General features: G+C 42.2%; 3 protein-coding genes across 3 annotated transcripts; all 3 read right to left on the bottom strand.

The window, feature by feature from the left end:
• Positions 1-4072: 4072 nt before the first annotated feature.
• Positions 4073-9385, bottom strand: tekt4 (tektin 4). The gene is given in 8 exon segments (XM_070925581.1): positions 4073-4286; positions 4378-4532; positions 4605-4740; positions 4883-4969; positions 5071-5214; positions 5326-5396; positions 8709-9335; positions 9338-9385. Coding segments are annotated over 8 exon segments (1482 nt in total).
• A 5026-nt stretch (positions 9386-14411) lies between these two features.
• Positions 14412-17230, bottom strand: LOC139302760 (polymeric immunoglobulin receptor-like). Its single transcript, XM_070926462.1, has 5 exons — positions 17194-17230; positions 16600-16926; positions 15745-16065; positions 15262-15557; positions 14412-14468 (listed from the first exon to the last, which is right to left on the bottom strand). The coding sequence occupies exons 1-5, from the start codon at positions 17228-17230 to the stop codon at positions 14412-14414; spliced, it is 1038 nt and encodes a 345-aa protein (XP_070782563.1).
• Positions 17231-21864: 4634 nt separating this feature from the next.
• metrnlb (meteorin like, glial cell differentiation regulator b) lies at positions 21865-27078 on the bottom strand. The gene is made up of 5 exons (XM_070921107.1): positions 26796-27078; positions 25384-25567; positions 25028-25253; positions 23598-23657; positions 21865-22733 (listed from the first exon to the last, which is right to left on the bottom strand). Exons 1-5 carry the CDS (start codon positions 26888-26890, stop codon positions 22417-22419), a joined length of 882 nt encoding a protein of 293 aa, XP_070777208.1. The 5' UTR covers positions 26891-27078; the 3' UTR covers positions 21865-22416.
• Between the last annotated feature and the right edge of the window lie 59 nt (positions 27079-27137).

Genomic DNA, 27137 nt, shown 5'->3' with positions numbered 1-27137 from the left:
CCTGGAGAGAAAAAAAGGCAGGGTGATGGGAATGAAATGGAAACGGTGTGACGTTAGGTAAAGAGAAGCAAAGTAAAGCAGGAGCCCCTACATATATAAGCACATGTCACCACAAAAATCCCCCAAAAATCACACGAAGCCATGAAACTCACATTCCACACTCTGACAAAACATATAATTAGAAACGTCTCTTCTAACCCTAATGGGACATTCCACAGTAAAATGGAAGATTGATAGACGTTTTTAGCCTTTAAAATAATCATTTAAAGGACAGTCAGAGGCTCGAGAGACATTGTGAAAACGTAGCCCTCAGTCTGAACCAGTCAGGCCAAAGGGAGTAATAACCAAAGCTAAAAGTAGCCTCTCCATCCAGCCAACGGAAACTTTGGCTTTCCGCAAACCCTCAAGCTTAGCTGCATGTATTTAGCCAACAGACAGCCAAAAGCAAATAAACACTGTCATAAAAATGTTCTCACACATAAATACAGCAGCAGGTCTGTGCCTGAGAGAGACGTTTTGGTTAATGAGCAATGATTAATTCATCCGACCACCCCTAAAACCTTTTCTTCTAACAGAGGGGAAGAAACTGGAGAGATAAGGAGGGAGAGGAGAGGAGACCTGGAGGATGACAGAGAGACCTTAGACTCAGTCAAATTCTGCCTTCCACATGCCTGCACACATACATGCATACATACATCAGCTCAAGCAAATACATGTGCATAAAAGCAGCACCTCAGATTAATGAGGGCTGAATTAAAGGAGAGAAGAGTTCAGGCAGCTGCAGGGATGAAATCTTGAATTATTGAAGAATTGAAGTGAAGAGAGGAAAGAGGAAACTGCTGAAGTTGAACTCACCTATCTGTTGATCTCAGCCTGGAGTCACAGAGGGGAGAGAGCACTGGGGGGAAAGAAGGCAGTGAGTTTGGTCCTGCTGTCTCTCTATTCTCCTCTTTTCCCTCCCTCTTTCTTTTTCTGTCACTCCCTCAGATCTGCCACTTCTCCATCCCTCCCTCCCACTTTCTTCATTTGTTTTTGCAACTTTTTTTTTTCTCCTTTTCGTCGGGTCACATTTGTCCTTTTTCCATCACCTAGCAAAGGAAATGTAGAAAAAGAAAAAACTGACGACAGAAATCAATGAAAACCCAAAGGAAAGACAATCCAAATGTAACAACGTTTTGTAATGTAAGATTTTTGTAATAATTTGTGCATCAACACAAACTTGTGAACACTTGTTTTATCTACACACAGTATGTTGCAGCCTCTTTCTCACAGGCTGGTCACATGGTCAGGATACACGGGACACGTGGACTCAACTTATAAAAGACCATTATTTCATGAAATCTCCGTCTTTTCTCTCTCCTTATCTCTCACACTCAATGCACATTTGTTTTATTGTTTGTGTATTGAATGTTGTGTATCAAAGTCTTGAAGATGAGACCCGATCCTCAGTCTCGTCTCAGTGTGACCATTAATGTAACAAAAGGAAAAAAAATTACTTTCCCCTCTGATGTCTGAAAGGCATATGACTTTACCACACAATGGTAAAGTCATATGCAGAAATGCAGAAAGTCATGCACAGACACACACACACACACACACACACAATGCTGGCACCATACCATGCCCACAGTTAGTGGTGTCATGAAATAAATACTATGTAAGAGCGGAGCTGCCTGTCTGAACTCTTTCTCTTTGCATAAAGTTCAGTTTCATAACATCCTCAGTCGTGGCACCTCCTCACTCTAAGGAAGCTCTCTCTAAGAATAGAGACGGATGGTGGCTCCATATTTAAGGCTACAATGCTTTAACACTCAATGAACTGAACCTAAAATGAAATATGTGATAAAAACACGAATCCACAGTGATATGTGATTTGGTAGAAATATCTTTAAAGGTTAAGCTTCTTTTGATTGAGTAGGCCTGTGTTTCACTGTCCCTTTTGTTGGAATATTTTATTGATCTTTACCTTCGTCAGTATCATGTAGGTTTTAGTGCAGCTTAGCAGAGAGAAAACATGACACGTGTGTTTAGGGATTTCAATGGATAGCTGGTCTTTTCATATACACAGCAATATCTATGCCACAAATATCAAACTTACTGTAACATCTTAATGAGTTTAACATTTAACACTAACAAGTAAAATATTCCTAAACTATATTTTTACGCTGCTTTTGTGGTGGAAGGCAGCAACCTGTAATGAGACGTGACCGGAGATGAGATATTGAGGCTCAAGAGTCCCCTCTAGTGGAGCAACTGCCTCAAACATGGCAATACTGTAGTTTGAAATGACCTTCCTCCTACTTGATTTGAAGATGTATCTGTACCCCACAAAGTTGTTTTGCGTGGCCATTTTTGTCACCAGGAGGTCGCAAACATGACATTCATTTGGACACACTCTGCAACTCAAAGGTCACAACTATACAGTCACAGCACCCAACAGGTCATCTGCCCCAATGATAGCATGCTCACAAAGTACAGGGACGCTCATCCACCCGCTCAGTCTGTCTAAGTTACTGAACCACTCTTTTAAAAAGGGGAATCATGCAAAGCTGCTCTTGTGCAATCCCACAATAAAAATATAGAGCTGAAATGAGCACAATATGGGACCATTAAGAAGACACAGGCAAACAGACAAAACACAAACAAATGAACAAAACGTATTCACGAATTTGACATATGTCACGTTTAGAAAAAAAACCCTAAAATGCTGCAAATAATTAAATGCAAACAAATGAGAAACGCATTCACCAAGTTGACAATCAATACGCAGGCTAAAGACTGCTGTAAAGCTGAAAGCTGTAAATTTGGAAAAGACAAGCAAATACAGACAGGCAGCACGTCATACACACAAGTTAAGAGCAGTTTATTGTAGTGTTTCACTTCCGTAAAGCTGGGAGACTTGTGAGAGGGAGATTACAGGAAATTTAGATCAGTAAAAACTGATGCAGTGGCAGAGATATCCTGATTTTTAGTCTCTAAAATGGGTAAAGCTTCAAAAGCACTGGATCAAACACACACTCCTGGACCGGACACATCAATATGCTGTTAAATGAAACACAGCCAATGTGCCACTGCCACGCCACAAATTACAAAAAGAAACGAGTCTTCACAGCGACCATGTCTCTAATCAGAGTCGTATGGATGCTGGGAAATACCAGTGTGGGGTGACCAGGACTGTTAGGGATATCTACACTGACGCAAAGCTGGATGTGAAGTATTACATAAATAAATACTGTACTAATTGTGAGTACAGCCATTAGGAGAGCTGAATGAAAAACACACTGATATCAGTATGAATTCGTCACTTTTCCCAGATCGTTGTCTTGTTGCATTGCCTCGTGTCGCAAATTATTCATTTCCATAGCTGCCTAACTGCCAAACAATTAGTTGAAAGACTTTTTGTTTACGTTTTTTTATGTTTTGAATGAACGTCAGTATCACCAGTGCAGCCAGGGTTGCAGGCAGAACTGCCGTGTGAATGGATGCAACATCTGGTGGAAAACAGATATGTAATAAGAATATACACTTCACACACACGCTTCACATTTCTGGGGTCACAATCTCACTGAAAAGCAGAAGTAGCATCAAATATCCGGACTGACTTCACAGCATGTTGTGACTCATGTTCCTCTTTTCATTCATGGTCAAAAGAGCTCATGAACCAGTGTCCCACATGTGGACATACACATGGATTTCACACTCACGCATATGTCAAGTGTCAAGACACTAAATTTATCAGAACCAGTGTATATGGAGATCAGTAAGCATTGAAGCAACACAGCTGTATTGTTTCTGTATCACATGAATACAGCGAGCTACCACACAGGGTGCTGGCCAACCATCGGGAGCAATTTGGGGTTCAGTGTCTTGCTCAAGGACTCCTCAGTGTCAGTTTTTAATCATTTGATGAGTTGAAATACTATTAAATATGTTCTTTACTACAGAGTTTTCTTGATCACACGTCTCATTGGTCCTTACAACACAGCACAATAAAACAAGAGACGAAACAATCCAGGACTTTTAAAAATAGCAAAACCAAAGCAAATTCCACACAAACACTCAGTCACTGTCTTCAGTATCCTGACAGTGTGGAGATCGCTGGGTATCGTTTACGGTGAGTCATGCACTTGTCTCTCTCGATGAACAGGGAGTGGGTTTTACAGTTTATGTCCTTCTCAACGGTAATCCGTGACTCCTCCAGGTGGGACAGCGAGCCTCTGGCTTCATTCAGCTGCTGGTGCAGAGACGCCAGAGTGGCGTCGATCTGCCTCACCTCCCCTTCCAAACTGCCGACGCAGGAAGCAAACAAAATGAAGAGAGAGAAAAGAGATAGAGCGATAGAATAAGATGAGACAGGGTGCGTATGTGTGTGTGTACCTGAGCTGGGGTTCATCTCTGCAGAGCTCCATGTTGGGTCTGAGCGAGCGGAGGTAAAGTCTGGACTGAACCACTCTCAGTGGAGCCTCTTTGTTGTGGATGGCTTGCTGTAGAGCCACAATGTTCCTCTCCTGGGCCCCAATCTGCTCCAAGGTCTACGCGCACCATCATACAATAGTTAATCAATCAATTAATCAGTCAATTACTCTGTCTGCCAGTTTGTCTACCTGTGCGAGCTTCAGCTCCAGCTGGGTCTTGGCCTCTATCAGCTCCACACAACGCTGGCTGAAGGCTCGGTCCACACTGGAGCACTGGACTCTCAGATCCTCAGTGGTGTCTTGCAGCACTCGCTCCACCAGCACTCTGACACACACACACACACACACACACACACACACACACAAACAACATCACTACGTTTACTGAAATGACGTGCCACAAGGTCACTTTTAGCTGACATCACAGAGAGCTCAGCCTGATTCTGCAGCAGCTTAAACACACTGACCTGAGGCTGCTGGTGGTCTGCTCTTCCTGCAAGGCCTTGGACAGGTTGTCTTGTGTAAACTTTGTCCACGATGTGCAGTTACACACCCTGAAGCACACCAGACGACAAATTGTTTAAAAGTTATTCATTTAATGTATTTCTAAGTTTTTAAAATGATGTTACACACACACAAACACACAGAGACTCACTGGTCCTGCATGGCGGCTGAGCTGGGGTGGTGCTGTGCATCTGGGCTCATGTTGCTGCATCTTCCACTGTGGTCATCAAAGTTGTAGGCCTGGTACTTATCAGACCAGTCCGACTCTAACGTCTGCTTGGCCTCTCTGTTCATCCTGACACACACACACACACACACACACACACACACACACACAAACCAAAGGATGGTACAGCTTCAAACTAAATAGGACATTTTCTGTCAGGAAACAGGGTTCAACACTCACTTGATCTGACTGACAACCTGAGCTGTAGTTCTCTTCAGAAGAGCCTGGACGCTCCTGATCAAGTCCACTTCCTACAAAACACACAGTCACACTTCATGTTAATGTGTGTCACAGTGAGCCCTCTCACAAACACTGAAGAGTCCAGCCACACGGCCACCGGCTCTTGTTACTCTTTCACTTTGACAGGTTCTAACCTATCCCAAGTCTCTCCAAATGTATTCTCCGATCACTCCGATGAGCCAGATTAAATTGGCTTATAGGCAAGCTCTTAATGAGGGACCTTGGATGTGAACTGTCTCCCCTCTAGATTGTCTTCCTGTCAGTAGGTTTGCAGTATAGGTCAGTATAAACACCTTGCCATCAATTGATCTCTTGTACAATACATTTTTGAAAAAAGCAGGTTGACTGGAACAGTTATTTTCAAACACACCCATATAGAGAATTGTTAGAAAATGAAAATAGTTGCTATTGAGTACATAGTTAGCTGGATCCAACAAGCATTCAGTGCTGGGTTTTGACAGCAGGGCGCTGACTTAGAAAATGTTGAAGTGCGTTTAGACCTCCATCATGAGGAATGCTTGTGTAGAAACTCTTAACATCAAAAGAAGCCAGTGAGACATCATTGGGCGTTTTTGAGGTTATGTAATGTGCCAATTAAAAAGATATTTTGGATAATAGATCATTTTGGAGAAATTCATATTCACTTTTACTGAATTCTGCATTTTCAAGGTGAAACAGGAGACTAGAGTAAACCTGGGATTTAAGTTTCTGAGTGGGAGGCAGGAGAGCAGAGACCAACACTCTTTAACAAGGAGGTCAATTAACCCCTCGACAGGTGTCCTTTACCACCAGCTGTCACTACTGAGCAATCAGTTCCCACAGCATTGAGGATCATTTAAAAGCAGCTCTTGTAGGTTCAAGCCACTACAGAGAGGCTCCTGTTGGGAAAATCTGCAGGTTTGTTACGTGGTTCCTTTGTGCGTCATTGTTTTATCTCTCATTGTTGGTGTGATGTCTTTGATAACTAGAATTTTTAAACTTTATTCTCATCCTTTGAATGTGCAGACTTTTGATGAGAGGTTACAAATCCTTAACCATATCTGCAATTTATTCACTTACCAGTGCTACAATGAGGTGAGTAAATTACTGTATATTCTTAGATGGTTACTGAACAACTTTAAAACTTTTTTTTTTCTTTTCTTTAGTGGAGTGTGGCTTTCATTTCTCCTGATTGGAAGCATTACCTGTGGCCCTGTGGGGAAAGGTAAGACAAACTACTTTCCTTGAATGAATGCTGGTTATTAAAGTAATCCATCTTGTTTTTCTCCTCAGAATATGGTACAAACAGTGACATGAGCTTCATGCGGCAACCATTTTCTTCTGGGTATTGGTCCAGTGGAATAGGGGCGAGTTCTAACCTGGGCAGCAGCTCCCCTCTCCCAAGTCTACCCTACCCAAACTCTGACAAAGCTACTGAACAACTTACTCCTCAAGATGCCCTTTCCAACGCTGGCCCTGGCAGTTATAGCAGCTCTCTAGATGTTTACAGCAGCACCAACATGGCTGCGGCTAATGAGTTTGATAGTGGCTATGCTAGTTTTGGGAATAAAGGCTTTAACAGCCCTGAGGTCGGTGAATATGGGGTTGCTTATGCAGCTTCTCACTCCGCTGGATATGACGGCAGTGCTCCAGATGGCCGCTATGGTAGCTCCGCTAGTGCTTATGTAGGGGACAGCTCTTACGGGTTTATTGTGGCCCCGCGAGATGACAGCTGGAGCTCTGGATCTGCTAATGGTTATGGTGCCAGTGACGAAAACCCTGAGCCAGTCTTCAGTGACGTATCTAATCTGGAGCCAGTCTACTCTTTCAGCTCTCGTTCAAGCTACCAGCAAGGAAGAGCAAGATTTGCTCAAACCCGCTACACCCCAGGAGAGCCTGTTCCCCTACCCATGCCAGCGTCCAGACGGCTCAGCAAAACTTCAAAGCAAAGCAGTCCTGTTAAAGCTCCACCCAAAGGTGGCTTCTAAAGACCTTTCTGGTAAGGCACAACTCTTATCTAATCAATCTACTATTTACCTCATGGTTGACTCACTAATGTATTTGCTTTTTGTAGGTTTCATGTTCCAGATGACCATTACTGACTCTGTTAATGACCAGATGCTAATAAACTGTAGCATTCACAATGGCTTTTCTTGGTGGTTTTGATTTAAATGCTGGCATATTAACTTGTTGCTGGAAATTGCACTTTTTAAAAATAATAACTGCAGAAAAGTGAAATTAACAGCCATGCAGACTTCACCAATGTAAATTTTCACTTTTTGATCTTTGGGGTTGGCTAGTATAACTCAGTGAAAATGAGATCCCCACAACACTTCTGAGTGGTGCTATTTAGGCATTGTACACAAGACATGTTGATGGCTCTGAAGCTTATTGGTATTTCTACTTGAATGCTAGCAGGTCAACATGGTGCCTTACTTTATGATCAGCCGGTATCCCCTTAGTTTAGCATGTTTACATTTACAAAGAAGCACAAACATGTATTTGGTGGCCTGACATTGCCTATTGTGCCTGAATCTAAAGGCCACAGTATTATTGGGGCTGTTCAGTTACAGTTAAGAGTTAAAGGTAACTCTTAAGTTGGTGCTGTGGAACAGTGAGCATCTGTTGAATGCACAAATGAGGACAGGGAATGGTGACATGTTCAAATGACTAAGTGACCATATTTGGAGAAGAGGGTGGAGCTGGTGATCTGAGGATGCTATGCACACCTACTTAGACCAGAAGCCTGACTGCACCTGGCTGTGCTGGGCAAAGTTGGTTTGTAAATGTACTTACTGGGGAAAAGTCTTTTTAGGACAACCGTTATCTCGATAGGTTGCTGTGGTAGCGACGTCTCAATCACAAGGTAGCCATGTCCTAAAGCATACCCTGCTTTGTCCATTTTCCTCTAAATGGGATCATAGTTTACTAAAAGAACATCATGCTGTATTGAAGACTTGACACTAGCAATGGAGATCATAAACTCATTAGGAGAATGTTTACTGAGGTAATGAAGTAGGGTCATTTTCTCAGACTTCTACACAGCCTAATTTCTTTTTGCAACCAGTGCAGTCGCCCCCTGCTGGCCATTACACTGTAGGTTAAAGGCACTTTGCATTGACTTCATTTTCTGACCTGGGGGTTGGTGCTTGGTCCACACAAGCTAAATGACTCTAAATTTGAATCTGATCATCATAGTGATTAAAGAAAGGAGGGCCTTTACATTGTTAATGTTTTGAGGAAGGACATACTTTCAGCATGTTTGTTAGACCTCAAGGGTGCTCACTAACTTCTGGTGAGCAACAAAGAAGTTCAAGTTCTTAACACTTAAAGTCAGTGGTCACCTTTAACAGCTCTTCCTCCACAGTGTCCCTGACCAGGTCTGGTCCCGGTCTTCTGGCCCTGCAGTTCAGATTATCGGTGGCGATGGCGTACGGAGTCTCGGTGGCGTCTAGCGCCTTCTCCAGCCGCGTCTTCAGCGCCCGCAGTGACTCCGTGTCGGCCAGCAGCTGGTCGATGTGCCGCTGCAGCTCAGACCTCCAGTGGTGGATCTCCTGTAGTCTCTCTCCCAGAAGACGTGTTCCGTCGGCCTGTGTCTTCAAAGTGGCCGACTCGGTGTGCTGGTACACAGTTTTGGACTCTCGCTGGATGCTCCGGGCTTCGTGGCGGTCGGTACCGGCCTGCTGAAGGATGGTGTGGTAGTTGGAGAACCACTCAGCCGGCGTGTATTTAGCGGAGCGGTACCCCGCTGTGGCTGAGCCTGCGGACGGCTGCGGGATCTCCACAGGAGGCTCTTTCTCTGAGACCCCCTGAGCCACAGCTCTGCTGTCATAGTGTGGCCTTGACACTAAAACCTCAGAGCTCATCTTTTTTTTTTTTTTTTTTTTACAATTAAATTTCAGGTCGAAGGGGAAGAAACGATCAGCGATCAGTTTCAGAGCAGCATCAGTGGTGAACAGCTGCAGTACAGTCCTGCAGGAGACCAAGCTGTGTGTTTGTTTGGTGTTGCCTGGTTACACATGTTGGCAGGAGCAGCTCAGGTGACAAATTTATCAGCTGATGGAGATTTAAAGGGCAGCCATTAACTAAGTGTAACATACACAATATAATATATAATGAAATCAACAATAACAACCTCTGGGGTCCACTAAAACTCAAGTCAGACCTGTAAAATATAACAGAAAAAACAACTGTTGCACTCAATTCAAACATTTGAACTTTAGTACACAGCATGTGTGTTTCTGTCCTTCATTCATTTCTTACTGTAGACTTGTGGAAAATGATCCAGGCAGGTTAACAAAGGGGATGCATTGTAATTCATTTTTGCAAAGAAGGGGGATGGCACCCCACCCCCTCAAATCGCCTACTGGTCAGAGTTTTATGTGTATGAATGTGTGTGTTTGCCCATGTAGTGTGTAATGCATACCTTTCACTTTGCATTTATAAACTATGACCTGGGCAAATGCCAGTATCAGCAGTCACAATGACAACCACTGTGTTAATGTGTGTAACATCTGAAAAAACAGAACAGAGTAAAGTACACCTCCAGAAAACTCACATCAGCAGCACACTCCTCACATTCATGTTGAATAAGGACGTTAGCCTCATTGTTGGTTGACCACATGGGGACATACACACACACCTTTGATATGTTTGCCAGGGATATGTGTTTTATTATTTCCACATCAACAAAAATAAGAAAAGAATTTTAATTTCAAATATATTCAGCTGCATTTTATCTCTTACTTACTGACAGTTGAATCTTGGTGTAGTTTCCAGGACTCCACTGTGAGTCTGAACCACACCAGTATGTCGCAGCATCACCTGCTTTCAGCTCTGTGGTCGTCACAGAGAAAGAGCTGGAAGAAACGTCATCTTGCAGTGTGAACCTGCTCTGACTCGTTACCATGTCTGTGCAGTTGTTGCGGCGGTCTCCCTTACAGAGGAACTTCCTGTTATCCCAGTGTTGTGGTGGATAAGGACACTGCATAGTTACTGGACGTCCCACAATGCCACTCAGTTTGTTGGACTTCACACAGCACCACTCTGTCAAACAGAAGGACGTTTGAGTAGAATTATTTCAGAATCTGATAACACATATTATAATAGGGAATGACATGCATCAAAGGACCAAAGCGGGACAGGAACTGGGAAAGTTGCGGGTCATGGTTTCATAACCTTTAGGTCACCAGAGCACACTGGAACTGTTTTTCTAATCTTTTTTTGCACAGCCAACACAACCAGATCCTCCTAAATCTATTCATAATAATAATAATAATACACATCTTGCCTATTAAATGTCTTTTCAATGTCAAAATGCTCAGTGGGTGATTATCTGATAAGTCATGCATTTAACTGGTGGTGGTGTTTTGGCTGTCACAGTTAGGCCTATCTATTGCTGCTTACTATCTACTATATATATATATATATATATATATAATTTTTTTTGAATAATCTCTTATTTCTAAACGCTCTGCACAGAGAAAGTACAAAGGCTTCTGTTCACCCCACATCCGTATTTCTCAGCATCCATAAGACGAAGCTTAGCGATGGTCACTGTGAAGATGTGTTTCTTTAGAGAGAGTATTTGCTCTTCGTTGCTTCTGTAGTCTTAATCAGAACATCATAGTAGCACAGGTACTTTTCTAAAGACTCAAATGCCTCTTCATAGGGGCAGGAAACTTAAACTTCTCTCCCCATGTATTCAGACACTTGGATCATAAGTGCAAAGAGAAGACACTTCAATCATCAGTGGACACACAGACAGTCATAAGTTTTTGCAGGTGCTGGGAAACGATAATCTGCACAAAACAGAAGAGGAAAAAGAAAAACTAATGGTCTACCTCACAGAAGAACTGGGTAAGATCGCAGTGTGTGGGAACTCAGGTCTTCATTCAACATGGGTTTTATTTTCCTTATGTGTGAACTACAAAACTTCTCAGTTTGTAACTGCACTGATCGCGTTACTCAAGTTCAGTTTTGAGGTGCTGAGACTTACCTGTATATTGGAAATTAGTTGTAAACACAACACTGGAATATTATCACCTTTAAAGTTGATACGGTGAACTTGTTAGCAAACAGTTACTTGCTTGCACACCCAGCAGATACAGAGCAACATTAACATCCACCTGTAAGTGCAGTAACACTCTCCTTTAAGCTCTGTTTTAGTCTCCACCAACTCCTGAGGGAAATATTTGCCTCTTTAGCTGCTAAATGCTCCACTATCTTCACCAGCTAGTCGCTAATTCTACTGTTCGGTGGTAGACAGGTAGTGTACAGTGAGTTTTTAGAGCTTTTTCACTGATAACAGCTGCATGCTGTGATGGAAATGACACTAATAAAGTTGTGGGTTGTAAAGCCAAACAAGGAGCTGAAAGACGCTAAAATGCTAGAGCTGAGTGGGACTGCGGAGTCAGATTCTCTGAGAGTTCATAACTTCCTCTTGCACATACTCATGGTTCTTTGATTCAATGATGCTGATTAAAACAACTTTACGTTACAGAGAGAGGCATCAGTTTCCTTTATGGTATCTTTCATACCACCAACCCAAAGCCTTAATGGACCTTTTACCTTTATTCCCAAAGTTACAGGAGACCAACAAAGATTTTCCATGAGTATCCAATGAACACCACATCTCTGAAATTCCCTCTGAAAAGTTTGAAGCCACCATTATCATAACATTTGTGGGTCATTCATTTGTTTTAACAAATAGATGGGTAGAATCTTGATGAATTAAAGTGATTCCTCTGTGCTCTTGTAGTAACAGGCTGAGGATGTGTGTGCCTCATACTGAATTAAGTGTAACAGTAAACAGCATTAGCAGAGGGCTCACTGTGACACATTAACATGAAGTGTGACTGTGTGTTTTGTAGGACGTGGACTTGATCAGGAGCGTCCAGGCTCTTCTGAAGAGAACTACAGCTCAGGTTGTCGGTCAGATGTCAGACCCCGTTTGCTGACAGTTAAGCTACTAACATGCAAACCCACTTATAAAATGTCCTCTTTAGTTCAAAGCTCTTTTCGCCCGAGAACTGAATTACCATCCTTTGGTTCGTGTCTGTGTGTGTGTGTGTGTCAGGATGAACAGAGAGGCCAAGCCGAGTCGGACTGGTCTGATAAGTACTAGGACTACAACTTTGATGACCACAGTGGAAGATGCAGTAACATGAGCCCAGATACACAGCATCAGTGTGACCAGTCTGTGTGTTTGTGTTTTCTCTCTCTGAATATCACTGGGATATATTGTCAGTCTCTAAATCAATAAGATAAATCACTTGTTTATTTCAGTTCATCAAATGTCTGGAACTGACAGTGACTGACAATGTGGCAATATTGTTTTTAGTGATGAGTTTTAGATTTAAGTGAAGATTTAGTTTAAATAACCGATGAGTTGTTTCAATAAAGACTATGGTGTGTAAAGGTTGGTTTTGTTTATTTATTCACATTTACTAAAGGTACATATATACATACAGGTAACTGACATTTGGGCTATTTGGCTGAAATGCTTACCATTTCTTACAAGGGATGCAGGTGTGTTAAACAGTTTGTTATATTAACAATAAGCAATCATAATGAGTGTGTAAAGTAAAAGCAAAAATGTAAGATCAAAGTTAAAGCAATGAATATAAGAACAAAATATATCTGATGGTAAATATAAAACAAATCTGAACATATAATGATATAACTGTAGTTTTCAGTCAGGCAATGGAGAGGTTTGGACCACAGCGGTATGGGAATATATGTTGATCAGCTGTTAATTGAGACATTACAAACAGGATCATCTGGGTACAAATGTGACACACAAATGCAAGGTCACATATGTGCTGTTCATTTCTTATTGTTAGCTTTAGCTTTAATGTAAATTTGATTACAGTAGATATCATCTGTTGTGTCGAAGTTTTGGTACACAGACTGGTCTTCATCTGCGTCATCATAGTGGTCACAGGTGCTCTGAGGTTTGGAGCACGCTACAATGTCTTGATTTTCATAAATCTAAAAATGAATCAAAAAAACACAAACAGATCAGAGGGCGACGTTACACAGATGAAAATTCATGTTATTGTGCATATCTTTCGAAATCCACTTATCAGTCAAAAATTAAAAACGACATTCTGCCGCAGTAGCAACGGAGCCTAAAAATGGCAGAATAATCAGTTAGTTGATCATTTCATTTCCTCAGTACTTTGGTCCAGAGCAAGACATCTTTCCATTCACAGGTCAGATTGCTATGACATTTAGTTTGAAAGTATTCATTGACCAAGAAAGAGTATGAGTCTTCACTCATGCTAGCAGCTCTGTGAGGCTGGACATGGGCACAGCGGTGCTTTGTGCCAAATGTTAACGTCAGCATGCTAACATGCTCACAATGACTATGCTAACTTGTCTTGTTTAGCAAGTATAATGATTACCATACACGATTTTAGTTCAGCATCTTAGCATGCTAACATTCGCTAATTAGCACTAAACATAAGCAGCTAAGGCTGACAGGAATGTCATTAGTTTGGCAGATATATGGTCAGAAACCAAAGTACTGGACAAATTGAAATTTTGATCAGATGGTGGCGCTAGACAAAAGGCCTGGGGATCCCCAAACTTAGGATTCCTCCTCTTGAGACAGATAAAAGATTTCATGGCAATTCATCCAATAGTTGTTGAGATACTTCAGTCTGGACTGAAGGGGTGGACCAACGTTGCCATCCCTAGAGTCACGCTGCAAGCCTTCCTGACTTTTTAGATTTTTAGATCCTGAAGTAAGTTTAGATCTCCCTCACGTTTGTAATGTGGACTGAACTGAACACTGCAGCTTCAACTTTCGTTTGGACTTTTGTTTTCTTACATCTGCCACACTGATCACTTCCTCTGCTTCTGCTGCCTTGGTTTTGCTTCTGTTCATGTTGACTCTGGTCCCTGGAAACACAAAGCATAAGGAATGGTTACACAATTTGTTTTGCGCGCATGTGCATGTGTGTTTGCCTGTGCGTAAGTGCGCATGCTCATACCTTGCACTTTGTAACATTTGTACTTGTAAACTATGACCACTGCAAATGTCAGTATGAGCAGTACAGCAGGCACAATGAAAACCACAGGGTGAAAGAGCGCTGCATCTAGGAAACAAGAACAGAACAGAGTAAAAATATGCACTTCCTGAGCAGCACGTCAGCAGCACACTCATCACATCTTGTGGCACCATCTCAAAGACAACAGCACAAGTAGCATCAAATCTCAGGGCTGTGGCCTCACAACATTAAGTATTTTCTTGTTCCCTTTTCTATCAACGGTCAGTGTGTGTTTTAACCTAACTGTTGGTTCTCCACATGTGCAAACACACACACACACACACACACACACGTACTCTTGATATGTTTGCCAGTGATATGTGTTGATTGTGATCCGACAGGTTCCACCACGGTGGTACTGGAGATCTGATGTGGAAAGACTGTCAGGAAAAAGGTTTTAGTACACTTTTTAGCCCTGCTGCCAGCGGGGCTCTGGGGATGGTATATGATGATATAAGATGGTTTGACATGAGATTTGGTACAGACATTCATGGATCCTACATGTTGTATCTTATTGATTTTGGTGATCCCCCTGACTTTTCCTCTAGCCCAACCTTGAGGTTGACTTTTGTGAAATGTCTCAACAACTGTTGGATGGATTATCATGTAGTTTTGCACTTGCATTGATGTCCCCCTCAGGATAAAAAGTAATAACTCTGATGATCCCTTGACTTTTCATCTAGTGCCATCATTAGGTCAAATTTTCAATTTGTCCAGCCCCTTGTTTTACGCAAACTTTATACAGCAGGGATCAAACCTGGATATAACTTACAGCTACATTCATTGTTACTCTCATATACTCAGCTGTAATATCTGTTGCTCTTTTCATAATCTTACCTACTGACAGTTGAATCTTGGTGTAGTTTCCAGGACTCCACTGTGAGTCTGAACCACACCAGTATGTCGCAGCATCACCTGCTTTCAGCTCTGTGGTCGTCACAGAGAAAGAGCTGGAAGAAACGTCATCTTGCAGTGTGAACCTGCTCTGACTCGTTACCATGTCTGTGCAGTTGTTGCGGCGGTCTCCCTTACAGAGGAACTTCCTGTTATCCCAGTGTTGTGGTGGATAAGGACACTGCATAGTTACTGGACGTCCCACAATGCCGCTCAGTTTGTTGGACTTCACACAGCACCACTCTGTCAAACAGAAGGACGTTTGAGCCAACACTGCAGCCGGTATTCAGGTCAGATTAGAAACGGATGTGCTTTCCTTAAAATGTTTAATACATTTTGACAAATTTGACAAAAAATCTTTGTTTGAGAAACTTTTTGTCAAAATGTATTTTACTGGCTGGTTTGCACACTGTGAACTATGAGCTCTCACCTTTGACTTCTAGTTCAACAGCAGAGAAAACATCCAGGTCTGCGTTTCTATGGACACCACAAAGGTATGACCCAGAATTGTTTTGGGTCAAACCGGTGATGGTCACTGTGAATTTACTCGACACCTTGTCATCAGTTAGTCCGAACTGTCCGTTTTGTTCGTTGTCAGAGGTGATTACTGCCTCCTCCAGACATGTGGAGGGCTGGTTTCCTCTGCAGATGTACTTCAGGTTGTTCTTGTACTTAGACTCATACAGACAACTGATGGGCACTGAACCTGTCTCATAACTTTGGACTTTGGTGGATAGGTCACAGCAGCTGTCTGTCAGTAAAATAAACATCAGAGACATCACAATGTAAAAATGTTGGATTTTAAAATTCTACTTAAGTAAAATACACAAGTGTTAGCTAAAAATAGTGAAAGCATCAAAAGTAAAAGTGTTGTATTACTACTGGATTATTGTTACAGATGCATTTAATCTACAACATTGCATCAAATTTCATGAATACATTTATTTTAAAGGGTCATCATATGTTTTGCATATAAAAATGAATCTGCAAAGTAATCTCTATCTGTCTGAGAAATGTAGTGGCGTAAAAGGGACAATATTAGCATCTGAAATGTAGTGAAGTAGAAGTATAAACAAATAAAATATGAATAAAATAGTTACAAATTAGTTACTTTATTTACCACTGTAAATTAGTCTAATTGTCTGATTCCATGGCGTCATACCTATAATTCATTATGGGGACAACCTGTAACAATTAAACAACAAGGTCTAGATAAGTATAACAAAAAAATACATCTTACTTGACAATGTGGAAATTCAGCACTGGGGTTTATTTATTTACCCACCTTGTCCTACTTTCAGCTTTACTTCAGTGTAAATATCCTTTCCATTCCTGGTCACCCCACACCAGTAATTCCCACCATCCGTACGACTCAGATCAGAGATGGTCGCTGTGAAGACTCGTGTCTTTTTGTCATCATAGATGGAGTATCTGTTCCTCTTTGTTTCTGTTGTTGTAATAAGAACATCATCATTGCCACAGTCATTCTTGCACAGATACTTCTCATAAGATTCATAACCCACTCCATAGGGACAAGAAACATTAACATCTTTCCCCTCATATTCAGACACCTGGATCATCCCTGCTGCACTGCTGACACAGCTCAGAGCAACTGCAAAAAGAAGACAACATGAAATGTGAAAAAAAGAAGAAGGAAATGTTACATCTCACTACAACTTTGCATGTTTGTTTTCTTTATTTTAGGTTTATGCAGCTTCTTCATCAATTTGTCACTGAACATATCGAGCATGTACACATGAATCATGTAGACATAAATGTTACAGCTGTATAATGAAATTATCAAGACCAATATCAAGGTGTAGTATTCTTCTATATTGCATAAAGACAGATATATTCTCATTAAATCGAAGAAACTTACTGCACAGGGTGAACAGCTGGTTTTGAAGGCACCACATCTTCATTCTGTTGCAAAGAAACAGAAACTCCAAAAGAAGTGTGTCCTATATTAACACAGTGTGTGCCAGCATGTCATGCAAATGTTGAATCCTTTCACTTCTGCATTTAGATCACCAATCAACATTGAACTATCCCAGAGTTGCATCTGTGACGACATATTCATTTTCTGTTTTATGGAAACTTTGCAATGACTGACTTGTTTACTGACTGACTGACTCTAATACCGGGTTCAGACTACACCTTCTCCGGCCCACAGTAGATAACAGCCCGACAGACGAATTCAATTTCTGTATCCTTGTGGGCTTTAAATTAGGCTCCATTCCTTTTAGTTTACAGTTGGTAGATTTGCCATAGAAGTTAAATAATGAAGTGTTGACCATTACCACCACAAAGGGGCACTCTATTCAACCTTATATCTCAATACACTGACAGGGTACATGGTATGAATGCAGCTGGATAGTACATTAACTTTTATCCTCATCTGATATTAATCATGTTATGAAATCTGTCCTGTGCTTAATATTAATAATTCAATATTTTGTCTTGTTTGACGGATATATTTTTATTTGAACCTCTCCCTTATTTTTTGAGCATTTAGTCCTCTCACCTGCATGTCACTTTCAAAATAAAAGAGATTCAACACACATGACTATGTCTGATTTATAATACACAAGGTTAGAGGGATGACCATCTCATTTTTGAAAGACAGTTATTTCAGATCTGTATCAAATAATACAGGTTCAAATAAATGTAAACGGAAAATCTAGCTTATTTTTTTTTTACAATAGTATAACTTCAGTCTACTGTGTGCCTTTCCAAGCTGGGTTAAATGTTTTCAGAAGGTACTCAAAAAGAAAAAGTAGCCTACATGAAAAACAGACAGTAACACCCTTCAGTTGTACACCTTTAATTTCTGAAATCAGTTAATAACTAACATATCCAACATTACATCACACAAACCCCCAAAAGACAGATCTGTTCAAGTATTAACTACTAAGCAACCTGCTGATACTCTCACAGTCGTGGTGTGAAAACTCAAGTATGATGACAATAATTAATCTTTTTCAGTTAATTTTAACTGTCAGAGATAGTCTCACTTTTAGTCCCTAGTATGAGCCAAGTTCCAAAAATGCTAGATCCTACATTTCACATAATGCAACCAATAGTAATCTTTCAATACACCTTTTTTGTACTAAATGCCCACATCTTTCAAACCCCCCTGTTTAGCAACACAGGCTTTCTGTTATAAATGTGTAGTCTTCAAACTCAAGCTGCGATAACCCTGATGACATCACCATGACATCATACGTTTTAACTTTTACCTGCTAGCGTTTCCAAGTAGTATTACTGTTTGCGGCACTGTCACAAAGACAACTGGATTGCTTCCCGTTTTCCTCAGAGTTTAGCAACTAAAAACACAGGACACACTGCTTTTGTTTCCAAATTTCCATCAAGAAATGATCAACATCACAATAAGAGATGAGAAAGATGCATGTCACTCTCCCTCTTCGCCTTCTTTGCCTCCTCCGTCAACTGGGCTCTTTTTCGTTTGCCTGGTAAGAACTTTATTGAAACAATTACGCAACAAGGTTACAACAGTTTATATAAAAGCCATGGATGTATCAAGGGAATGGTGAAAGCACTATCATCTTTCTGTTTTGGTTGCTCAATGGTCGACGCACTTCCTTTGTGCCATGAATGGAGCTTTCATTTTCCCGGGAGATCGTACTCGGCGGCAGACAGCATTGCACAGCGAAAACCATCTCAACGCTGATGGTGTCTTTACAGCCAATACATTGTACAATCAACATTTACTTCACAATGACAAGTTCAAGCAAAAAACTTGTAGTATACATTAAAATGAAGATCTGCAGCTAAAAATCTATATTTTTATTTATTTTTATTTTGTCTATATGTGAACTTCATGCAGTTCATCGGTCTATGAAGACAGCTTCATCAAATGTCACAGTTTGTTTTACTCTGGACCACCCTTTAGAAATCACACATACTTACAACCTAAACTATTGTGCTATCATTTAAAACTACTGACCCCACCCTGGCCAGTGCATTATAAAATGCCAGTGGTGGTATATGTGGGTGAAAGCATGCAAGTGTATTTTCCCTGCGCTCAGCCATTCCCTCGACTCCAGCTGACCGCTCAGCTGTGCCTCTCGCATACTGCAGCACAAACTGTTTCCATATCTCACACACGCTCACATTGAAAGGTTAACATTAAGACCCCTGTGCAGAGGGATAAGTGTGTCCCGAATTAGCGAGGATGCCAAGTTGAGCTGGGCTGTTGCCAGGTTAGGTTTCCAAGGGGTTTTGGGTGTTGCTACGGTGGGTTGGGTTTCTGCAGTGTGGCCTGTTTGCATGTCGGCAGTGCGCAGAACGCGTGTCAAACTACAACCCAAGACAAACACACACACACACACACACACACAAACCCTTAGTGTTTAGGAGGAAGGGACTGTTATATATAGGCGACCCTCTCAAGTCTTTAGGGTCTATCTTAAACCTTCAAGCTATGTGCTAATGTTTCCCTCTTCGTCTTACTCTCTTGCCTTCTCTGTCTCACTCATTCGTGTCTTCGTAATTCTAGATTTATTCACATGAGAGAAAATAATTTTATTTCACTAAACTGACATCTACGTCAACGGCTACAAATTGTTTTATTATAATTGTAAACTCTATTTTACAAACTGAAGGCATGGAGTTTCAAGTTGTTGGGTGTTTACCAGGCAAGGAGGATCTAACAAAATACGCAAATTAGTGTAGGATTCAGCAATTTGGGCCTCCAATACTTAAAGGTTTGTTCAGCCCAAGCAGCAACCTCCAGATCTGATAAATGAAGGGCCCTAAACCTGCATTCTTTCTAATGGCCAGAAGGGGGCGGCTCCACTGGTTGCAAAAAGAGGTCCGATGTATCTATGAGAAAATGACCCTAATTCTCACTTGATTCATTACCTTAGTAAACATTTTCCTAATGAGTTCAAGTCTTCTTGGACACAGCATGATGTTCATTTCGTAAATGATGGTCCTGTTGGAACATTTTCAGCTTGCATGGACTCGTCCTTGTGCCGAATTTGAGCCTACTCACGTCTTTCTGTTAACTTGTTTGCAGTCTCGCCGCCTCTAAAACTCTATTTGCTGTCTGAACAAACCTTACAAGTCATGCTTTGATTTTTACCATTCTTTATTTAACCTGTCTCTTGTGAGTCCCCCAACTCTATGGAAGTGCAATACTAAATTGCCGGAGTGCCCCTTTAAGTGTTTTGCAAGTGCTTGGGCTTGTTTGCATTCATGCTGTGCATTTTTCTCTCACTCTATGTGCTCTAATGGTGGCATTACTGCACACCGGAGACAAAGAAAAACACCAGTTTCAGACCCGCATGCTGAAAATGATTCTTGTCAGATATAAAGAATTTTATTCAGTAGTTGGCACACATGGTTTGTCTCTGCAGATAGAGGTGTGTGTGTGTGTGTGTGTGTGTGTGTGTGTGTGTGTGGGAGTTGCATTCCATCCATACTTGCTCTTCCTGAGGAAAGAGGGAAAGCATCGCACACACACAACTGCTGACAGCAGGCGGAGGGAGAGGTGCACATTCACCCCTCTAAGGTCATTCACACATCCGCCTCTTCTTTCAGCTCTCCACCCATTTGACAGCCAAGTTTCTGCTGCTAACAGGCTACATTACTGAACTTCAACAAAGCATTTACTACAAATTTCCTGTAACTTCAACTCTTTAAAGGCTGTCTGTTTCCCCACTCAGCAGTACTGAGATGACGATACCTTTTGTCCTGAAATAAATGTACAAAACATTGCTGGCTGCTTAATTCATGGCATCAGTGGCTCCTCACACAGTGGCTTGGCTACCAGCTGACTATTGACATCAAATTGTAATGTGACACCGAAATTACAGTAACTGCAGCTGTAAATGCCACTGTGAGAAAATAGGGAGGTTGATTTGAGTTGCATATGTGCTCATAGTTCAAGCTAATATGATAATTCAGGCCACAGGAGTCGACTTTCCTGAAACTCAAGGGAAAAACATTAGCACATTCGATATTGAATTGGACCTGGTTGGCTACGTTGGAAAATATAATTGCATCTCTTGATTTTCTCCCTCTCTCTCTCAACTGTGAATGCATGAGCACACACACACACACACACACACACACACACACACACACACACACACACACACACACACACACAAAGGCAAAGAGGATGCCAACCAGAACAGTGGCTCCTCAAAGCTCCACAGGAGCAGCTACGCCAGCGCTGACGCACTGCTGCTCTCCTGCCAGCTAATGGTCACTGAACACTCATAATGGTTTTTTCTTTTGGGGAGTTAGGTGGACAATATCTCTTTGTTTGCCTCCATGTGGGCCAACAGAGAGGCTGGTAACTTTTGGTCCTTCCTTTTTTGGTCCTACTAATAACTTCATTTGCCATTTGTTTTTAATTATCTGCCTTACAGCCGTACAGTATGCGACGCATAGGGACAGGTTTGTTTATAAAATATAAGGCAGGGTCTCTATATCAGGACATACAGATCTTATTGACTCACTCACAGAGAAATGGATATTTCAAATTCATACATTTCGTGAATTAAACAGAGGGGCAAGCTGAAGGGTGGGTTTTTATTTTCTGTAAATATATAGACCCTTTGAACTCATTAGCAAAACACACACACACACACACACTTAGTACTTAAAGACTCACAGAGCTGCATACTGTACACTTCTCTCAGAAGACTCCTAAATTTTACAGAAAGCTTTTTACAAAAGCACACTTTCATTTCAAGAATGATCGCACAAGTGTTATTGTCATGATATTAAAAACTTTAACCTGTTAGGCACAAAGTTAATTTAAGCTCATCATTCATTCGTTGTCTCACTGCACAAACACATGTACACACACAGTATACAATTACAGTCAAATGGGGACATTTTAGTTTAGGCAGCACATTGGCTACTAAAATGTTCAAACTGTCCAGCTATCTTGTCTACTGCAAGGCAACAATAAGTTGCACAGCATTGAAAAGTGGCAGAGGTAGCCTTTAATGATGGCCAAGGGTCTATAACTCTGCTTATCTCTCTGTGTCTCTTTGTGTACTTTCTCACTGACTGTTTTGAGAGGCGCTCCACCCTGTTTTACCCAGAACCATGACGAGATCCCTCAGTCTGTGTCTATCTGACAGGGGTTTGTTCCTGCTTTCTGCGCTGTGACGTACAGCTTCAGGAAGTCCTTGTAGCGAGGTGCGCAACCAAGCCAGGCTTCGCCAAAATGAACGGAGCCAGTCAAAAGGTACTCGTCCCCTCCAGTGAGCACGCGGCACTGTGCGGGAACATTGATACGTCCACTCCAACGCCGCCCTCTGGCCCCACTCCAAGCAAACAGGCTGCTCTTCTGACGGAACAGCCGACTCAGAGTCACCACAACAGGGGAGTGGTTGCTAGTACCTGATGCCACACCTCGAAAGATGCCACTGCCAGCTACAGAGACGGGAAGAGGCGAGATGAAGAGGAGGAGATTAAATCAATGAATCAAGGATAGCTATAATGAAAGGGTGTGAATTAAAACAAGACTATGTAACTGTTGAAAACAGGCATAACACAGTCTTCCTCTTACAGATCAAAAGTTGAATTAAAAAAGGAATAAAACCTACTCTTACTCAATTCAATACACTCACAGCCTGGTCTTGTTTGACCAGTAGCTAATGGTGGCTAATGTTAGCAAACTTAAGATAGATAGTGATGTGCAACTGAGTCAGTTTGCTGACTTTCTAACTCTACTTGTGTTACTGTTACACTACGTTTTAGCTCAGTCAGATCACATAATGAAGAAACTGAATCAAGAGAATTTGGGGAAATGTAGGAACATTCAATGTGCCACCATCCTGTCATTGCAACTTGTGGCCCTAATAGTTCAGTAAAAGTGAGAAGAGAAGGAGAAGATATCACTCTCTTGTCTGTACGGTAAGTATGTAGCTGGATCCAACTGCCAGTTAGCTTAGCTTAGCATAAAGACTGAAGACAGTAACTTCCTGAAGTCTCCGCTGGTTGTCTGGTAACTGGTCCCGGTCAAGAAATAGTGTTTATTACTGAGCTTTAGAGTTGCGGTAATCTGGTTTTGTTTCTTTTTGGACAGAGGCAAGCTTGCAGTTTCCCCCTGTTTCCAGTCTTTATGCTAAGCTAAGCTAACCAGCTGCAGGTTGTAGCTTCATATTTACCACACAGACATGAGAGTGGCATCGATCTTCTCATCCAACTCTGGACAAGAAAGGGAATAAGCGTGTTTCCCAAAATGTCAAACTATTCCTTTAATGGTTGCGTGTGCGTTTGTGTGTATGTATCTACCAAAGTCGCTGGTGCACACAGCCATGAGGACCTCTTCATCTGAGCAGGGTTTACAGGTCGCTAAAAAGGAAAACATGAAAAAAGAAAACATTAAATACTTTGAAATAAGAAACCTCAGAAGTTCTTGTTATCACGATCCATTATTCCTCATTAGCTTTTGTATCAGCATGTTCCCTGTTCTCTCTTTCTCTCTGTGTTGGTTGGTGCTTACGAGACCAAAGAGACATCAAGAAAGTATGTGAATGAGAACAGCAGGTGAGGGAAGAGACGTAATGACAGAATTACCCTTTGACCCTGTCAGCTATAAAAACTGCTATAAAACGCCCAGACACACACACAGACAGGCTGGGACAGGCTTTCTTCTGTCTCATTAGGAGTGCAGTCCAGCCTTCCTCTCCACCCAGCGCCCCCCCCCTCTACCAGACCGCCTTACTCATATGGGTGGACTACCCAAAATTCCCTGCTTTTGGGGGGAGGTCTGTTCTTGATTGACAGCTGAGAAACGATTGGCTGACCCTTGTGCTTGACCCTATCGTGACCTTTTGATTGGCCTGCTTGTTTTCATAAGTCTGGCTGAGACCAGGGAGTGTTAGAGAGAGGAAGCGGGGGAGGAGAGGGCGTCAGAGAGGGGCAGCGTGAAGGTGAGATGAAGAAACAGTAACGTGGCCTTTTGTCACTTTCACTTCATGTCAGTGAGAAGACGGCCGGTGTCAGGTATGAGAAGTTGAGCAGACCATTTAAACCAGTTAAATCAATTCACACAAAAACAGACAGCGTGAAAGAACTCTTCAAGAGTATATTCACACTTATACACACATTATATTTACGCTTTTCTCAAACATTTCTAGTTCTTCTGGTGATAATGAAGTTGGAAACATGAGCGGTTTAGGAAACATTTGCTTGTGGGTGTGTTTAAGTTCACAAACATCAACTGAGGGTGGACAAAGCAATAAAAGTAGCATAAAATGGAAATACTCAAGTAAAGTACAAGTATCTTAAAGTTGTACTTAAGTACAACACTTGTAATTTACCTTCTACACATGACTTTCCAACAACAGATGGTGAATTTTGAAACGGTTCCTGCTCACAACTTCATTATGACATAAAGATCAGTCTGAAAACTTGTGGTAGGGTTTGGAAAATTAGTACCACCACTATTATGATGAGTATTAAGATTTGTGCCATGGGAAACTTAAAATTTGAATAGCATACTATAATATACTGTATGTTATGAACATGTAAGTGACCAGGGAAGCTGAATACTGTTTGAACTTTTAAGAACTTGCATGAGGCAAGTAGAAAACTACAGACTCAGTATTGCTGTTCACACAGAAAAACACAACACATAACACACAAGTGAGACTGGATCACTTTATCCTACATGTGAGAAAGCATATATATTGAAGAATGGGATGCATGCATTCTCTTACCTAAACCAGGGTGCAGGTATGGGTACATGTGTGCCCCAGGCCCCTGACTGGAAACCAGCTCATACTGGAAAGCTGTGATCCTCCGACTGATGTCTGTCTGAGTGACGGCCTCCACAAAGAGAGCCCCCTCTGCCAGGCTGAAACAGTGCACTGTGCCCAGAGCGTGGTCCTTCTCTGCCAGCAGCAGCGTCAGATCCCCGGCACGCTCCAGGTACACATGAGAACCCTGAACACGGGGGACACATATAAGCTCCATCCATCCGATGCATCATACTGCAGTGGTAACATTCAGATTGTTAAGCCTGCAAATGAATACAGCTCTGGCCTGATGTTCATTTATTGGTGTCATACTCTACCTGGGAGTAAGTGTAGGGTTTGATGCACACATGGAGACCTGCCATTTGTCCCGACGAGGGCTCTGTGTTTGGCCGCAGGTTGACAATGATGGCTCCTGTGGGGTAGAGCCACTCCAGAGAGCCCTGAGAGCAGCGCAGGTAGACCTGCTCCACATCTCTGCGATGGGACTCGTGGCTCAAACCACTGCAAATGAGAAGACACATTTTTTTTCCCACATTTTTCACATCAGGCATGTAGCTTACTCTCTTATCCAGAGTGAGGCATGAGATCAAATGCCGAAAATCATCAACATGACCAGCAACTGACAACGAGGAAACTTGGATCCAGGGCTTAAGTGTCCTGAAAATGTTCCCGCGAGGACATGCTAGAAACACACGGTTTGAGAAACATATGGAAGGGATTTAATGGTATTACAACATTCATTAACTCTGGTGCAGCTGTCTGCCAACAAATCTGTCACTTTGGGCGGATGTGGTCGCTTGTCTCTGATGTGCATAAGCTACCTCAACACCAGGAACTGATTGGGCTATTAAGTTGTTAGAAGTTTGAGGCCGGTAAAGTTTACAACACGGAGCACGGGCTTTCATTCTTTATGACTTGGGGACTTGGAGGAGTGATCAAAGGGGCCATATAGCTGTATGTACTCAAGATAGGAACTGGAGCACAGACATTCCTCTGATCTTAAGTGCACTTCATCTTAAAGGGAGCATATCTTAGATATGCAGAACTTTGTAAAACAGTCCTTCACAACCAAATTAAAACACTTCTTGTCCACATATAATTGTTTTTTTTTTGTCGTTTTGTGAATCGTTTCCTCTCTGAGAAGAATGATTGTGTAATAAAGATTTTAATAAAGATGTTCATATGAATTACTGAGATCTGACTTCATACGATTTCTGAGTAGTAACCACAAGCAATAAGTTAACTTAAGCCTTAACTAGTTTCCATCAGCACCGGAGTCTGAAAGTCATTTACTCTACTCTGACCTCCCAGTGCACCTCCTGTGGATTACATTAAATCTTAATTAAACATCCATGCGTGTATTTACTCCTCTGAGCCCGCTGAAATCCCGAGTAATGCACAACAGAACCAGTTCAAAGACACAACCTCCCTCTCACACATGACTGAGGTTCCTTTCATGACTCCCCCAAAATTCAATATCCATAGATAACAGTCCAAAGTGGCCCACATGAAAGTGCAAGATCACTTTACAAGAAGGGTTATATTTCCTGATGGACTTCTTTAAGAAGATAATGACAACAACACGCCGACAGCGCTCCTCATCAGGCCGATGTGCTGGCTGTTCATTGTGTCGCCTGTGATAACAACACAATCGCTGGCTATAATCGACTGCTTGTTATATCTGTTCCTAAACTGAGATGACCACAAGTCCTTTCATCCTCATCCTCACCTTCCTCGCCAGCTACACTGGTCGCTGGAGTACTGTGCCACCGCCCCACACAGGAGCACAGCTGTGATCCAGCGCGCAGCCCACGGCCGGAGCATGGTGGCCCGTCCGCCCCGGCGATCACCGTGTCCCGCACACCAGACCAGCAAGCCGCGCGCTCTGCTGCTCCCGCACCGCAAGATCCAGTGAAATATCCCCCGGGGCTCCGCTCGGCTCGCGCAGGCTACATGGCGCGTTCAGCCGAGGCAGGAAACATGCAGACCGTGCGCGCGCCGCAGGACAACACACTGTTTAAAAAACCTTCGCTGTGAGCGTCACCGGGGGCGCGTGCCAGCAGCTCGAGAC

Source organism: Enoplosus armatus, chromosome 2 (genome assembly GCF_043641665.1).
Source record: "Enoplosus armatus isolate fEnoArm2 chromosome 2, fEnoArm2.hap1, whole genome shotgun sequence".
In the NCBI taxonomy this organism is placed as follows: Eukaryota; Metazoa; Chordata; class Actinopteri; order Centrarchiformes; family Enoplosidae; genus Enoplosus; species Enoplosus armatus.
This window is presented reverse-complemented; position numbering and strand designations above follow the sequence as displayed.